The sequence below is a fragment of the Crinia signifera genome, chromosome 2 (assembly GCF_055691185.1).
Source record: "Crinia signifera chromosome 2, ASM5569118v1, whole genome shotgun sequence".
Classification (NCBI taxonomy): Eukaryota; Metazoa; Chordata; class Amphibia; order Anura; family Myobatrachidae; genus Crinia; species Crinia signifera.
Window position 1 is genome coordinate 316,689,330 of NC_139218.1, and position 18,576 is coordinate 316,707,905.

General features: G+C 41.7%; 1 protein-coding gene across 2 annotated transcripts in view; it reads right to left on the minus strand.

The window, feature by feature from the left end:
• NCKAP5L (NCK associated protein 5 like) overlaps window positions 1-18,576 on the minus strand; it is an 87,867-nt gene that overhangs the window by 12,719 nt on the left and 56,572 nt on the right. For both annotated transcript variants that reach the window (XM_083169046.1, XM_083169045.1), the window contains exons 2-5: window positions 9,520-9,581; window positions 4,607-4,708; window positions 2,728-2,796; window positions 516-554 (exon numbers count right to left, since the gene is read on the minus strand). In XM_083169046.1, coding sequence (XP_083025172.1) covers window positions 516-554; window positions 2,728-2,796; window positions 4,607-4,705 — 207 coding nt within the window. In that variant the 5' untranslated portion in view covers window positions 4,706-4,708; window positions 9,520-9,581. The remainder of the gene's footprint in view (window positions 1-515; window positions 555-2,727; window positions 2,797-4,606; window positions 4,709-9,519; window positions 9,582-18,576) is intronic.

The window sequence follows — 18,576 nt, forward strand, 5'->3', positions numbered from 1 at the left end:
CACCTGTGGGTCTTTTAAAATGTGTTAGTGAGTGCACCTGTGCAGCAGCAGGTTGTCTGGAAAATGTGAACTGTTGGTAGCTCTCGAGGACTGGAGTTGGCTACGACTGCTATAACCCAAAATTAAAAAAGAAGTGCCCCATAACTTAACTTGAGAATTGTTCAGGGAACAATCATTTGTGGCTACAGTGAAAAAACGAATCTAATGAAGATAGACATTTGTATGTTAATAAACTGTAGTATGGGGCAAGACAGATTGTGTATAGAAACCTGAAGTTTGTGACTTATGCAATCACGAAGGTTGGCCTAATTATTACTTTAGTTTTTGGGCCCAGCAATTTGTACTTCCATTCTTAGTAAAACACTACCCAGTAAAAGCCTTTCATTATACTTGTAAGGATTCGTTCTACAGATCACATTTATTTTACAATATGCCAACTAGATAAACAATGGTGAATATTTTGTCGGGTAACTGTAGTAAGCGGTGACAACGAGACAGTGAAATCCCTTTCTTACCTTCTGATTCAAAAGTGCCTGAACAACGTGGTTGGCAACCTATAAAATGGAGTAGTATTAAAGCATTAAATGAAAGGAACAACAGATCGAGAAACAGTCTGATAAAAGAAGTTCTTACGAGACCTTTAATTTACCGAAGTAAACATACCGATTATAGACTCATGCATTATGTTCACTTAATGAAAATGTAATACATAATGCCAACAATTGACTGTATGTATCGTATTTGCCGGCTTATAAGACGACTGGGCGTATAAGACGACCCCCCAACATTTCCACTCAAAATATAGAGTTTGTTATATAAGTGCACCCGGCGTATAAGACGACCCTCCCACTTGGAGGCATGTTTTTCAGGGGGAAAAAGTAGTCTTATACGCCAGAAAATACAGTAAGTAGCATTTTTATTGTAGAACGTGCAATTTTACTTCTTTACTTACTACATAGTAAAAATAGTGAGAAAATGTATGCAAACATTTTAACTATTGTTCAATGCTATGCTTTATCATAATTTCTTCATTTATCGCAATAAAAAAATTCAAAGAAACTGTCTTATAATAATCTAATTTATATTTACTAAGTCAAAATATTTTAATACATCCCGTTAAATCTTTTTTTTCACACAAATCCCTAAATGTAGATGTTCTGTCTACGTGCTTTTCACTAACCCTTCAGTAGCCATAATACTACCGTTAAAATATATAATTTTATTTATTTTGCTTTTGATCTATTTCAACTTTAATGATATAGGATACGTTTATTTTTTCTTTATTTATAAGAATTATCTTTTAGTAAAATAACTACACATCATACTCCGTGATAAAACAAACCACTTCCCAGCTTCGTTTTCAATATAAACTAGAAGTTAGGATGCTTAAAATCTTTTATTACTGTAAAGTAAATGTGAATACAGTACATTTTAAACCAATTAGAAATGAAGGATAAACTCGAACATAATGACCATTATGAAAAACGGATTTCACATGCAACTTAAGACCATGAAAATTTCAGAATCGACATCCCTAAGTTTATTTAAGCTGTTCTTTTAACATAACGTCATGAGACAACCTTGTGCTCGTCTCCAGAGACTTATTACACATAACTAGACACACAGCTCTTAAGTCTTATCTACAGGATTTGAATACCGAGCGAGATTTCTGAAATTCCACATGGGTGACACAATAATTGAAGCCAGCCGTGGGCTGTGAAATATTTGCATTCTCGCAGCTGTCTGTACTGAGCTATTTCAGTGTAGTCTTCTCATTGAGGTGTATTCTATGTAGGTTTGTACGGCGAGGATGGCTTGTTTTCGGCGAAGATCACAGTATTCAATGTTCCGCAAAATCCTTGTTGTCAGAGGGCGGCGTTGATTCCCTTAAATGGCGAGCTCCGCCATTTTGATGGCCGCACTCGCCGTTTCCACCACGCTGAAAAGAACCAGCGAGTGAAGGGGACAGCGTTGAATACTCTGACGGCGAGCTATCGGCATTGCTCGCCGTATAGCTCGCCGTCAGGGGCTTGCCGCCCACATTGAATTTACCCCATTGAGAGATCGACCCTCACATTTTATAGGCAACCCAGTGCTGGACTTCAATGCAGAGCAATAGGTGTATCAGTCATTTGCTAAACAAAGAAATAGAATAAATATCTCCTAAGTTTTGTCTACCTTCATACTACTACAGGATGCATCAAGTATCGCATTTAGTATGCAATGCCTCCCGCTAGTCATCACAAGCATAACGGCATTTATTAATGCTGTATGAATGAAGAAAAGCTCAAAAAATGGCTCTTACGTTAAGAGCTGTAGCAGGACTACTAGGTTTAGGACACGGAAATCATTCTACACATGTTTTGAGTAAGAAACGCACCAACGGGGTGCTCGGAGGGATCCGATTGGTTACCTCTCAGGGGATAACACAGAAAGAAGCCCAAAGTGTTTATGAGGTTAACGCCATCTATAAGTGATGATGCCCACAGCATCCGAGCCCTGGAATACGTATCGTATTCTAGAGCTTGTATGGGAAAAGCGATCAAACCTAAGAAAAAGGCGGTTTGAATATTTTTCCCCACTTACGGCTTTACTGCATCCTGCACCAGGTGTGAGAGATTATTCTATACAACATACATCTTGTCCTATGACAATGACTATTTAAAGAAGAGCAGCTTTCCTTCATACAAAAAAGAGAAAGAAAGAAAAAGCCATACAACAACTCACCTCATCAAGGCATCGCTCATATGTTTCCCGCTGGGTTTCATTGGCTTGGGCAAGAGTGGAGTTTTCAGACTGAAATATGTAATAGTAAACATTTAGAACATACAGAAAGCCAAGTAAAAATAGAAATGTGTATATGTTGTGAGATAATTGTATTTGTTTAGTGAATTCTATCTTTTTCAGAGAAGAGGTACGTAAACAACATAAAAACTCAATCTACCATGAGAAGCCTTTTTTAATTTTTAGGAAACTATTTAAAAAGTTTTTGATAATACAAAGATAATTTAATAACACAAACAGTAAACAATGAAGCCTTAGAATACAAATATAGCGCTAATGTTTGGTTCTAGTTAATGATGGCCTACTACTGCATTATTGGGTATGCCTAGATTTCCAATACCATCTGTCTATAATGACATACATAGAGAATCTCAACATTTATTTTATTTTTTATTTAAAAATAAGCACATTGCAGAATTACATACATCAGGTATTATCTTTGTTTTGTTGGTGAGGTCATTTCTTGTAACATTATCACCTATACTTTGGGAACCATGATAATAATATAATGAGGCCTACACATGTAGTGATCCCTGGGCATTTTCTAGCGACCTCACTAGATCGTTTAGAAAATGCCCCTACATCACTCTGTGTATAGAGGCATAGCCATAGCGATGCACGGCTCCGCGTGTCGCTAATGCCCTGACAATTAATATCCAGCAAGCTGGATAAATCTAGTTAAATCGCTGGGGTTAAGGCCAGTGTTGTCATGGAGAAGACTAGCTCTGATAGATCGCTGAGCGGCACATCGCTGTGCAGTGCTGTGCGATCTGTGTGTTCAGAGTGATGTAGCATCGTTCATCTCCCTGTGTGTAGGCCCCTTTAGACTATGTGGGGCAGATGTATTAAGCTTGGTGAAGAGATAAAGTGGAAGGTGATAACGCACCAGCCAATCAGCGATGGTGGCCATCCCAGGATCAGCGGGATCCTGGAATGTGGCCCCAAAATGACCAATCCTGGGATGAGACTGTGCATGACCCCGATTCCCGGGATTGAAAACAGAAAAAGATTGGAACTACAATCAGATATATTTAAAAATGACAATTAGGAGTTGATTAGCTGGTGCGTTATCACCTCCCACTTTATCTCTTCACCGGGCTTAATACATCACCCCTGTATTCCTTTCTGAAGCAAGATTACATAATAGCAGAAATCATGTGACCATCATGAGTCTGCAAGGTAAACCTATTCAATTAAACATGATATATTTGTGAATAATACACAGACATAAAGCTAATGCTGGGAATCTTTTTAGTAATGTGTTTGGTGTGTTTGCTATAACATAACAGTGGGCATCAAGAGATTTTCTAGAGACCTTCTCCAAGAGCATCCGGACCTCTGTTTATTCAGGACTGAGAGACATAGCATATTATATTATAACAAATGCATCCATCGAGACATCCTTACTGCTTTAATTGATTGTAGATGCTTACACACATCCCTGTTGATATACTGCATGTCTGTATGACCTGACAAATGCAGCAACTGCAACATTAACCATTGTACACACACGTCATTACTAATAAAAGCCAAACAAACACAAAGTTGGACTCTTTGATCTTAATTTCACTCTTATACATTTTAGGCACAGTTTTTCCACATAAGTAAATGCTATTTTTTAGGTTTGCCTTTAGAGATACTTTTGCTGGTTTGTCTCAACATTTATATTTAATCTATTAAAAGCTATAGGTTCCCTTGAATCTAATAGATAGATAGAAAATGTGTGTATATACAAACACAGGTTGAGTATCCCTTAAATCCAAATTATTCCGAAAACCATACTTTTAACTTCTGGTATAAATATAGGCAGCATCACTCTCACCTCAAGTTCCCGCAATCTCTCCAGAAGCTCCTGAATGACCAGCGGCTCAGACACCCCTCCACTAAGAAGCCGGATTTCTTCCTCAACCTCTGACGTCATTCTCTGCAAGGAGGATACACCCAAAGCTTAGCTGTGACTGACATCTGACATATGGCAAGCACAACATTATGTGCAGACTCCAAAACAAAAGGCATGGGAGCAGCAGACATTTAATACAGTCAGAAATAGAAAACAGTAGACACACATTCATTAGGACACAGACACAAATGGAGGTCTAAGAATTTTAAAGACCAAATACTATATTGTAATTACACTTCTTGGGTTTGAATTTCCTGCCATCTGCAGCCTGGCGTCTACAAACAGAAAATGCCTAGGGTGGGCACTGAGTGGGCGTCCGGTGCAGCATGCTCACTTGCATTGAGTCTTGCTAGGCCTTATGCATATTATATATAAGGAAGACAAATTCCTGAGCCTTGTCTGTAGCAGACTGTATTACAGGTCCTTAAAACCAAACATTACAACATGATGTACACCTAACTAATTGGGCCACATGGAAACAAAAAATATAGGCCCAGAAAGGAGGTATGTGGTGCAGTGATTTGCTCCTTCCCACCCCCTGCTGTACATTGTGAAGATTCCCAGTATTATGCAGTAGGCAGAAGAGCCACGGTGCCTATGGTAAATGGCCAGATAACACCAGAAAAATCCAAGTCTCATCAATAAGAAATAGAGTGGAGAAAGTAATGGTCAGTTTAAACACGGAAACCCCAATGTGCTGACTAACAGTACAAATTATATAGCGCAGCAAATTCAGTTTCACTTTACAATTGGACACACAGATAAAACAAAACTGGGTAATAACAAACAGTGATAGAAGTAGGAAGGCCCTGCACGCAAGCTTACAATCTATAGGGGAATAGGCATTGATACATTAGGATAGGTGCTACTGCATAGTTGTCCACCAGATTGCAAGGTACTAGGTGGGCTGCTGGATATCACATCACAGTAATAATGAACCAGGGTTAAAAGGAAAAAAAAAGTAAAGAAAGAGAACATATGTGGAGTATATGTGAGGTCTGTACAGTGGGGATATAATTGGATAGGAAAGCTTATGATGGTTGAGTGAGCGGTTCTGGAATGTGATACGCTAGCCTGAAGAGTTGAGTTTTTAGGGAACGCTTAAAAGGTTTGGAGACATGGGGAGAGTCTTATTGCGCATGGTAGGGCATTCTGCAGCCCGAAGTAAGTCCTGCAATTGTGCGTGGGAGTGAGTAATCAGTGTAAATGAGAGAGGTAGATCTTGAGAATAGCAGAGAAGTCAGGCAGGGAGATATATTGAAATAAGCAAAGACCTGTATGTTGGTGTAGTTTGGTTGATGGCCTTATGTGTGAGTAAAGGTATTTTATATTGAATACGGTAGAATTCAGGTAACCAATGAAGGAGTGACCGAGTGATTCTGCAGCCGATGAACCTCTAAAAAAGGAAGATTAGCCTTGCAGATGCATTCAGAATGGACTGTAGTGGTGAATCTCTCTATACCAGTAAAGGCCCATACACACTGCACGACTTTGAGCTGAAAGCCACTCAAAACGCCAAGTTTGAGCGGCTTTCAACTAAAAGCCACCCAGTGTGTACGGCCCGGCGATGAGCGATGATGCGCGCTCCCGCATCATCGCAGGGAAAGAGCTGCGCTATGCAAAGCCGTACGCCCCCCCCCCCCCCCCCCCCGCGCGGACAGTGCCGGGCAGGGGAAAAGCCGTTCAGTGTGTATGCACTGAGCGGCTTTCCCCCCAGCGATGACAGCGGTTATCGCTGTCCATACAATTGGGCATAATCGCCCAGTGTGTATGGTCCTTAAGAAGACTATTGCAATAATCAATGCTGGAGATAATAAAAGCATGGATTAGAGTTTTTGCAGTATCTTGGGTAAGGTATGGTCGTATTTTGGATATGGTATTTAGCATGATTTTGATACAGATTGAATGTGGGGAGCAAAGGACAGTTCTAAGTCAAGTAGAACACCTAGATGGTGAGCTTTTGGGGTGTTATTTAAAATCTAAAATTAGAAGAAGAACAAACAAAAACACATTGTGAGAGGTTTTGAAAGTATCAAGTATCGAAACAAACTTACACCCATGTACCAAACTGCAGCTTCTACCCTTGAATTTGAAACAAAAAAATCTACTTGCGTGCCACTAGCATACTGAACTCATACATTTAGAAATTCAATTTACATGATCTCATCAAGTCCAGCAAGAGAATCATGTGTTTATTATTCCTAGTTATTATAATGCCATATGACTCTAGTTACAGTATATCTGTGCATATATGATTTATGCATACAGGATTATAGCTGCATACATACATACATACATACATACATACATACATATATACACACACATAGATATATATATATACGAGGCAGTGGCACTCCGGGCTTCGTAATAAAGAGATTCAGAAACACTGTGGGTGAAATTTAATAGGATGAGAGATTCGTAAAGTGAGAGATTTGGTAAGAAATCTCCAGTTTTTTTTAAAGCGGCAACCATTTACATTGCAAAACCAGTTTGCCTTTGAAGTGTAAAAGATTCTCTCATCCTATTAAATTTCACCCAGTGTTTCTGAATCTCTTTATTACGAAGCCCGGAGTGCCACTGCCGCGTCTGTTATACAATCGTTCTAGTATCCACACTGGGACAATCAGGAGGCACCCGGCAATTAACCTTTTGCTCCATCGAGTGGATTATATATATATATATATATATATACATACATATACATATACATATATATACATACATACATACATACATACATACATACATACACACATATATATATATATATATATATATATATATATATATATATATATATATATATATATATAGATAGATAGACCAGTCCAATAAGGGGGCACCCATCGGCTTTTACAGCTGGAGTAATTCACAGGAACGCAAAGTTTTGCAAGCTTTCGGATTTTATTATCCTTCGTCAGGCAGCATACATAGTACAATTGTACTATGTATGCTGCCTGACGAAGGATAATAAAATCCAAAAGCTTGCAAAACTTGAATACTTACGGGGATGTGCACCGCGGTAGCTGAATTCGCTGTTATAGGAGGGTGCTGGCTAATTGGATCCCTATATATATATATATATATATATATATATATATATATATATATATATATATGCGCGAAAGGACAGAGTGCGCCAATATTTTTAACTCTCCACCACCAATAAAAAACTGTATTGACACTTATCACAATTTAATACATAATAAAAATTGAATATATTAAAACTTTGTTTGCAGTTTGTGTCATATTCGATTGAAACACCCAACGCGTTTCATCACACTGACTTCCTCAGGGGTGACTTTCAATATGTTGTTAGTGTAGTGTATGGCAATACTACACACGGAACGACTTCCACTTTACAGACAAGATGGACCTCGAATGGATCCTACTCGGATGCGCGGTTATGCAGCATCGTTTCACTTAAAAGTTTTATATAAAAACCGGGTTCAAATCGTTCTTTCCCAAAATATGCCTTTAGCAAAAAGTGCTGGAGCTCACAGTCTGTCATCCACTGCATATAGATATATATATATATATATATATACACACACACACACACACACAGCTAACACAGCTAAGCAGGCTGTCCCCGGTGCCGCCTCCTCCCCCCTGCAGCCGGAAGGACGTCCGGCTGCGTTGCTAGGGGGAGGAAGGGTTTACCTTCTGGGGTCCAGGAGGACCTGCAGGAAGGTAAGCTGGAGGGAGGGGGAGAGGGGGGTTGGCGAGGCGGTGGGGTTGCGTCGGAGGCGGCGGGCAGTGAAAAGAAGCCCATAGGCTTCTATAGGGTATCGCCACCCTGCGGTAACGGTGCGGCTGGGTTTTAGAACATATGAAAATGCGGTAAAACAGGGGTTTTACCGCATTTTCAGCTTAATACATCCCGCATTAAGGCTTAGCGGCAAAAAAACACTCACGATCTGCATACGATTGACGGTCGGTCGGCCTGGGATTGACGGATCCTACCTGCAGCACGTAGGACCAAAGATGCGACCAAACGAGCGGCGTGAACGCGCATTGCATCGGAATCGGATCAAATAAATGTCAAAAACACACGATAGTACATACAATCTGCATACAACCGGTCGGAATTGGATCTAAATTGACAGAATCGGGCCCTAGTCGTCCTGGTGTGTACCCAGCATTAGCACATAGACCCTTTAACCAATTACCATAAATGTCATGGGTAACCTTTCTATCACAGAACAGCGCTGGCTGGCTGGGTTCTCCTGGAAATTCAATAAATACCCCACTGCTGTGAACAATATTAGGTGACACTTTGGAAGGAAATCGGCCAACTTACCTATTAAGAAGCGTAGTACAAAAATATGGGACTTAAATAGGTCTACAATGTATAGGCCGACAGTCAGTAGGTTGACATGCACTAAGTCGGCTTTGACAAAATGTCAACACAAACAAAATGTCTATATGACAATCATGGACATAAAAACCGTGAAAAACAGATGCCAACCTTTTTACAATGTCACCCTTGTGCCTGTAGACATAGACACTGACTATCCGATGATCCATAACCTCAAAAATATACAGGAAAAAAAAAATATGACGATTTGGAAGGAATAGGCATGACAAACACATTGCTGGCACAAAGTGGTTATCTTCTTAGTGACAATTAAGTGACTAGACATCCCCCATCTGGTCTGGATTATGGAGATTAGGTTATTCCCCAGTAGGCCCAGTTTACTATACATGTATGGTGTGTGTCACATCTGGGGTACTGAAGCCTAAAGCTCAGAGACCAAAATATGTCACCCTGTGTGTTTCCAAACACAAATCACCTGGGGGAAACCGGTAACACATTATAGCACGCTCACCTCATTTGTGATCTCATACCCAGGAGCTGGATCTGTAGAAGGTCCACAGCATGTCACCCCAACTGCACAGAAAAAAAAACAATGTAAGCAATCACTTAAATGGTGCAGTCTTTATCTCTGTAGAAAACCATTAATTCAGGAACTAGAGGTCTGACTGTAACCCTAGAGCATTACTCCGCAGAGATACTAACATCTGCTAGCAGGGGTTCTGACCTCCTTATTGATGGGTGAGCTTTAAGCTCTCTGAACTGCACAATGCACAGTAATACCGATCTCTGCTTCTGGGTCATTCAGTAATGAAGTATTTGACTCTGTATAGTGTATAGCAATCTGATCAGTGCAGCCAAAACAGGCTCACTCACATTATCCTTGTGCTCAGAAGGGGCACTGTGTGTATGTATAGATTGATCCAACCACAGCGCACAGAAAATAAAATTAAGGTCAGATTACATATTTAGCTACATATTTATTTATTACCAGTTATTTATATATAAAAACAATAATACATTTATTTATACCGCTTTCACACTGCCAAAACGTTTTAAAAACCGGTATTTTTAAAAGGTATTTAAAACGTGTCTGAGCATTCACATTGGAAGTAGATTACCGTTTTAAATACCGTTAAAGTACCATTCACATCAGTCAACCCGTTTAATCCCCTGAACACGTTTCAAGGCAGAATGCAGGGGACAGCCTATCACAGGTCTGGAATCTGTTGTTTTTACTAAGTACTATTTCAGAGCCATTCTTACTGCATAAAAAACGGCTCTGAAACGTGTAGGACTCTGCTTTTTAAACGTTTTGAAATACCGGTTATCTTTAACCGGTACATCAACTCTGGCACTTTCCCACTGCAGCCTTAAACGTGTTGAAATGGAAAAAAAAACGGCAATATACCATTTAACAAGTGCAGTCTCCCATAGGACTCAAAGTCACTTAAAATACATAAAGAACATGATACATTGAACAAAGGCATTAGAATTGCATGAAGTTGAAAAACAGAGATAGTTGAAGACACAGAAGAGAGCACAAGAAGCATACTGCAGGGTTGGTTCAGTAACTGCTACGGTTAGAAGTTATTGGTTATATATTTCAACCATAAAAAGGTACCAGGCGCGGCAGCCGTGTTGGGAGCACAATGTAGGATTACCTTGGGAGGAATAAGTCACGCCCATTTTGGGCGCACTACAAAGGATATGATGTAGGAGATAAGCCACACATGGACATATGGGAAATCTTATGTGTGTAATAGTATGATAAACTCTGCATTAATAGATCCACAAGAAGTACATACTCTGTGTACATTCTAGCACCCCGCAGCTCTCAAAAACCCATGCAGCCCCAACCCACAAACACAAGGTGCAGCTCACCACCGCAGCACCTCCAGAGCAGTCTGGCCTGCACCTCAGTGCTAAAATACAGACCAAGGATCACCAGATGTACAAAGGCAGAGAGCAACACCTCATGCAAGACAGAGGAACAGCATAGGCTTCAAAACATGCAGGGATCAAGAATGGACATTACATCCTGCACAAAGAGGTAAATATCTGAGGTGCACTGCACAGGTTGTTGCTGGCAGGGTGTGCAACCAGTGAAGGTACAGCATACAGGTTTTGCATACAGTGGGGGCGAGGTACATGGTACAAATCATGTTTAATAAACAGTAAACCAAAAAGTAATACATAGCTTTCATCAGCTCAGAGGCTGAGAGAGATGGTCATTTGGGGAAAAAAATAAAAATAAAATGATGCATTGTGTGGGTTTAAGTTTAAACTCCAATCCTAGCTCCATGCTCAGATGATATGCTTGAAATGCAGGCTTAGATTGCAGGCAAGCCTTGAGCAGGCTTCCAAATTTTTCCCATTTTAAAGAAAAGTTTGGGTCAGCTGGTACAGGAGGAGGGAATAGTGTTTCAACAAATTGCTCAACAAGCTAATTAATGGTGGGGGAAGTTGCAGGCTCCCAGTAACAAAACTAATTCTCAATGCTGACTGTTCTTTAAATGAAAAGCATCAGATATTTAAAAACAGGATTCATGTACCTGTAAAGAGGAGATGAGAGATGGTATTAAAACTTCACTCCAATCCTTGAGATGCACACTTTTTAGATGGCAGACACTGCGCATAGCGCACACATATTCTGCAGCGCTTTACAGAGAATGTTTGTCCATACACATCAGTCCCTGCCTCTCCCAGTGGAGCTTAAAATCTATATTCCCTACAATATGTACACGAACACACATTCATTCTAGGGTTCATTTTTTTGGGAGCCACTTAACCTACCAGTATATTTCTGGATAGTGGGGAGGAAACCAGAGTACCCAGAGGAAATCCACACAAGCTCGGGGACAATATACAAACTCCGCACAGTTAGGGCCATGGTGGGAATCAAACCCATGTCCTGAGTGCTGTGAGGACACTGCTGCCATTTGAATCCAGTTTATGCCTTGAAATTCATGGAAACCTATGGCCTCTCCCATTTCTTGGGCTTGGGCTTGACCTTTCCAGCATGCTTCTTAATCTGCTTTGAGTTTAATTTGTCTATACAGGCGCAGTTTGAGCTTATAGTTCATGTTTTTTTAATTTGCACACATTCTGCTACCAAGTCTAAGGCGTTAGAGATTTGATCTTTCTTAATTTAATAGGGCATGTCAGTGTGAGGGACTCCTTTATTGTCATGTTTGTGTCAGTTCTGCCATGTTTACATCATAATTCGGTGATAGAGGTGTAACCTGGGTATTCAGGTCTTTTACAGTGTTAACAGTGGTGGTGGTTTCAGCTATTTTAGGTGAAATGTATAGCTTTGCTCATACTATGGGGGGTATTCACTCCCGGGTCATGACTGTCAGGACATCCTGACAGTCATGAGCCTGGCACATTCTTGGCCCGCTCAACTGATATTTTCCACAGGCGGGTTTCAACATCCTTCCTGTCGAGCGCTGAAAAAGGGGCGAGTCCGCGAGAAACGGCCATGGATCCTCAAGATACGGCCATGAGCTTGACAATTCATGGCCGTTCTCGGCAAAACTGTCCCGACTGCTTTTAAAGATGGGTCTGTCTGTCGATCTGCCTCTTCAATGCTGTCGGGAAATACAGCATTGAATAGGCACCCGCCGCTATTTCCCCCATCGGAAATAGCGGTGGGGGATTGAATACCTCCCAAATGATGACCTGATCTAATTAGAGATGTGCAGGTTCCGATTTACTCGGATTTCAAAACAAGATCTTATTGGCTATCCCAAATCACATGACAGCTGATAGCCAATAAAATTCTGATTTGGAGTAAATCAGAGTAAATAAGAACCTGCACATCTCTAGATCTAATGGATGCTCTCCTCATTGCTCTCATGTCATGGAAGGCAGTCTGAAATGGTTTTCGGATGAGGAAATAATCCAGAATACTCTTCTCTTCCATTATTGGAGAACCGTGATAAGAGATAGATTTGGGAGTGTTGGAATCAGGCGTTACATATTGCTAAATTGTTGTGGTTGGGTAATGTAAGTGAGTGAAGACCATTATTATTTAAGTGATTGAAACCCTATTGGCATAGCATTCTTTTCCCAACCCAGCTATTGGGAGCCCATTTTTGGACTCAGAACGCCACATACTATGGTTATATAATTTTCATATTGGAACGGGCCAAATATTTTCATAGAAAATATCTTTGTTGTTGCTGTTTCGCTTGGTTGGTGCACAAACTAATGAAATCAATGGGCATCTTTGCAGAGAGTTAAAGAATGGCAATACACTCTGTTATTGCCTGGTGACCGGTTACAAACTTTTGAAATTGGAATGTAGCCTGAAATGGACTCCTCTAGTATGTATTATTCAGATAGAAATATTTTTACTAAAGTCGGTTGTACATTTGGAATTGTAAACAGATGGTTCTCCTTGACTGGGAATTCCAGCTTCTGTTATTTTGGGACAACATCTATGTTGAATTTCTTAGGTTCATCAGCTAAAAGGTTCATTTTACCTGGTTGGCACCAAGATTGGATATTCCAAGTGCCTAAAATTACATTTTGTTTTGCAATTGACAGCTCTGAAGCTGGCAGTCCATTTTTTTCACCAATGGCCAGACTGCCTCTGATGTATTGGTTCTGCTGTATGCACTAGTTTTTGCTGCAGTTTTTGAGAGTTGTCCTGCCCTTGGTTACATAGCTAAACCTCCCAGTTCCTTTGCCATAGAAACCACCCCTCCACATTTTTCTCACCTCGCCAATGCCATCATTTCTCCCAACCCACCAACTCCCAGCTGGACAATGCCATTCTCTTTCCCAACTGGTCAATGCTATTCTCTTTCCAAACCCATCAACACCATTCTCTATCTCTCTCTATCTCTCTCACAACCTAACACCTCCTTCCTTTTTCCTCAATGCCACATTCCATAAGGAAAAAATAAACTAAAACAAACCACGGTTATCTACTATATATTTTTTTCCATTTAAACTGTAAATAGCCTTTGTAGATCAGTTTGAGGAGAACACAGATGCATTACAAACCCAACGGCTGCAGTAAATTCAGGATGGGGAAGGTCATTTTCAAATAAAAACAACCTGTAAATCATGATGAAAGTCCTGATTGCAGGATGGTGGTCTCTGAAATCTGCACGGTCCCTTGGAACATGGGATGGTTGATAATAATTGGAGGTCAACATCACACTTCTCAATCACTATATACTGCCATGTGGAAAGTTATTGGCAGAGAAACAATAGGGCATATTTAATAAATAGTGATATTCTGGTTATCAATCATTACTAATCTGAAATAGTGCTCCAATCAATCAGCTCCAATCCACGACTGGATCGAGCAGCATTTAAGACTAGTAACAAGTGATAAGAATATCACTTATTAATAAATATGCCCCTATAGTGGATATATTTAGAAGACCCTTCTACAAGAACCGCTTGTCCATGTGTGCTGCCTGTTCTCTGACTGACTATACAAGACAAGTAAATATGTTTTTCACTTTTTTTTGTTCCCGAATGGGCGCTTGCCATGCTTTGTTTTATTCTCCCACCACGCCGTAGTGGATGGTTGGGTATGAATTACCACCTGTCAGCACATGTCGACCGTCCCAATGTCAACTTAGTTCTCAAGGCACACTTATACCCTTTCACAGAGCAAAGCCAGGCTGCACCTGTGGTTTTGCCACAACCTGGCTCATTGCTGTATTAGTGATGTCACTGGCTCCTGAGCCGGCGCTTGGAGATGATCTTCCTATGATGGATTGCATTGACAAGGCTTCCCCATTTACACTGCACCATGAACCAAGCTGAACCCATATTAAACCCTACTTAATACCCAGGTTGAAATTCTGTACTCTCGACCAAACTTATTTCAATAGGGTTAATTTCACACGGCACAATATCCCAGATTGCTGCCTATTCATGAGCAACAACCCTGAATATTGCTGGCAGTGTGAAAGGGATAGAACAGTCCAGGTGTTAGTGATATCGTGGCTTAAGGTTTTAGTACCGAAGTTATTTTGACTTAACCATCTGTGCTGAGGTTTCAGTATATAGATGATAGACAATGTCTAGGTTCACCACTAATGGTTAACAGTGACTAGGTCGACACAAGCTTTATTTGGGCATGGTCGACACAAGGGTGTCCCATTTTTTAGGTCTCCGTTGACATGGACACCGTATAAGTGTACCACTTGGATAGTAAAGTATGAAAAACCAATTTAAAAACAAACAAATAAACACCACGTGAAAAAAACTCATGGCAATTATGTCAGCGTTGACTTTAAGCTTGTGTCAACCAAGGGTATGTCTACTATTCTTAAGTGTCAACCTGTCGAATATTAGTGGTCAAACTAGTGACTGTTGACCTAGACATTGTCGCCCCAGGGACCGCATACCTGTGCTGAAGCCAGGCCAGACTCCCTGCTGCAGGGGGCCGAGAGGACACAGTAGAGAGTGTTACAGCCCAAAGGCTATTAATTCCTGTGATGAGAAGGGAGGTGCTGACCAGAGGCAGCAAGGCTGCATAGTAATGCCTGGAGGCAGGGAGTGACAATCCTGGAGGGATAGCGAGGACACAGTAGAGAGTGTTACGGCCCATAGGATATTAATCCTATGATATAGCTGGCAATGAGAACAGCTGGAGAGTGAAAGCTGTCCCTGTTGAGGAGGGATAATGTACCATTGCAATGGAGTGTGCCTGACTGTGCAAGAAGCAGGGGAGGAGAAACTGATCAGTCCAATGTGTCTGCACATGGGCCCTTATTCTGATCGGTGCGGATATTCCCGCATTCTTACGGTGCGGTCCGCACGCCACGGTGTTTTTCCGCATGCGGCCATCGTCCGTAGAAACGCCCACGTGTCCTCCGCATTCGGACGGACTCACTCTTTAAGAACAGGGCGTGTTTACGGACGACATACAAATCATGCGTGTGCGGGAGAAACACTCCGATTCGTCACGGTATTACAGAGTATTACAGAGTATGCTCGGGAATACCGCATCCGAACGGGAGCCAAGCGGTGCTACCGCACGTAAGCGGAGGATTTCCGCAAAACAACCCACTATGAAGTATCTTCTGCAATACATCACATGACCCACTTATTCAATTACCTACCCTCATAAAAAACAGCTTATTTGGAATTGGAATCAATTAGATTCCAATATATCCTTACAAGCATGCCTAACACATGCATAGCACACATTAACCCTTACAGCAATGTAAGTGCAATGGTTTCTATTACACCCTGTGTCAAACATTATAAACATTCTACACATATACTATTTAAAGTGCTAATAAAACCAACAACTGTGAACTTGCATAAAGAATTTATTAAAATATCTATTTAACATAATGAAAAAAAAAAAAGAAACATTAAATGAGCAGGTCTTTTAGGTCCTGCAAGTCGGCTTGAAGGAGCCGGAGATGGTGCTCTGCTCGCAGGAGGGCCCCACGCACCCCCTCATCTGCCGGTGTGGTGTCATCTGTGGGCATGTCAAAGGGGCAAAAATTAGTCATGTTATTCCTGCATACATTTCACATACTACGACATAAATTGCACAAATGCTAGGTGACATGTGTGTATATATATATATATAGAGATATATATCTATCTATGTAGAGAGATAGAGACACACATAGATAAATATATATGACACATACATATATACATACATGCAAACTTATTTACTACATACTGTCTATTTTGCCCTCGACCCTTAACTCTGCAGAAGACATAACAGTCATATTGTTTCTTCTCAGTCACAACCCACCCATGACTAACCAATGTCAAGCAGGTCATGGCCTACGTCAATAACAACTTGTCACAATCTGCTCAATCTAAGTTCAGTGATGGTTGGTGGCATGGGAGTTATGCAAATGTCAGGAATGCACAATACACATCCTCTAAATCATAATTCTGTCTAAACCAACCTACAATTCTGTGAGTGTCAAAAATAAATCAGAACTACAGGGGGGGTTTAGGTAGAGGAGGCTCCGGGGACACTGCCAACTTGTGACGCCATTCCAAGGTAGGCCGGCCCATACTCCATTTCGAGCATACATCCTACAGTTTATAAATAACATTCACCAACAATATCGATGCCACTATTTGATGGGTCATAATCTACGCTTGCAGCAGGTGATTTTAATCCACAAATGATCCACTCATCCCTTTACTCCTGGATCCTGTTTAACTACAACGGTTATGTGGCAGTCCAAATGGACCTCCAACCCATCCCACAAACCTGTGTAATTGAGAGGTGTCCTGGATGAAAGTGATGCCTTGGACTCCCCATCTAACCCGTACCTGTATCTGTAGCTACCCACTTTGGGGTCTATATGATTAGTATGTGCCCAAAATTTTTAATCAACAGTGCTACATAACATATACCAGTACAACTACTTCATGAATGATGCATTATGTAAACATACCGATCTGCGGCGAGTCCGGTGCCTGGCACGCCTCCTCCCCCTCGGAACTTGATGTGTCCGGGGCAACCGTGGCCTCCTCAGCCCCCTCCTCCGCCATCTCCTCGACCACAACAACCTCCTCCTCCAACTCCTCCTCCACCTCCTCCTCCAACTCCTCCACCTCCTCCTCCAACTCCTCCACCTCCTCCTCCAACTCCTCCTCCACCTCCTCCTCCACCACCACCAGCACCTCCTCCTCCACCTCCTCCTCCGCCACCAACACCTCCTCCTCCGCCACAAACTCCTCTTCCACCTCCTCCTCCTCCACCTCCTCACGCACCACCTCCTCCTCCACCATTTGCTCCTCCTCCACTTCCTCCTCTTCCACCCTTGCCGCCACCTCCTCCTGGGGGTCTTGGGCCTCGTCCTGGGCCAGGCCTGCCTCCGCCTGTTCACGGGCCTGTCGGGCTCGGGCTCGTGCTGTGTGGTAGAAAAAAACATCATGGTCAATGTCGGCTCATTGGGGCACATTTATTCATCCATAACAAGACATACATGGAAGGGTGATAATGATGGCAAACGATGCAGGAAAGTAGCTCCTTACTGTTAATGGACTCCAAATTGTGACATTTAAATTATTATGTGATTGTTAGTCATTTGTTCACACATTACAACCCAGGCATTTATCAATGTGTAACACATATTAGATTGGGCACATTGTATGCATCAGAATCCTCAATGCTATGGCATGACATATAAAAGGCACATGACTGCATGTTAACCAGGAAGAAGCACACATAAGAGTCTATGGACTTTTAAACCCATGGACACCCACTTATCATGAGACACATTTTATTGCTTATATATGCTATGTTGTAAGTGCGAAATTTCATAGCTAAAATACTCACATTCAGCAATTTCGCCCCTTATTTGTGTGAGCAGCTGGGGCTGGCGCCTGCGGAGGTCCGACCACCGCCTCTCCAGCTGCCCGAGGGACCTCTGCACCCGAGTGCGGGCGTAAATTCGGCGCCCTGCCGCTCTGTACGCCCTCCGCTTATGGCGGTTTGTTATGAAGGGCCCCGCACGGCCCAGCCTTGTCTCCATGACGGAGACAAGAACCTTGAGCTCCTCATGCGTGAAGGGTTCTGCCCTTCGTGTCTCCGCCATGTTGACAATGG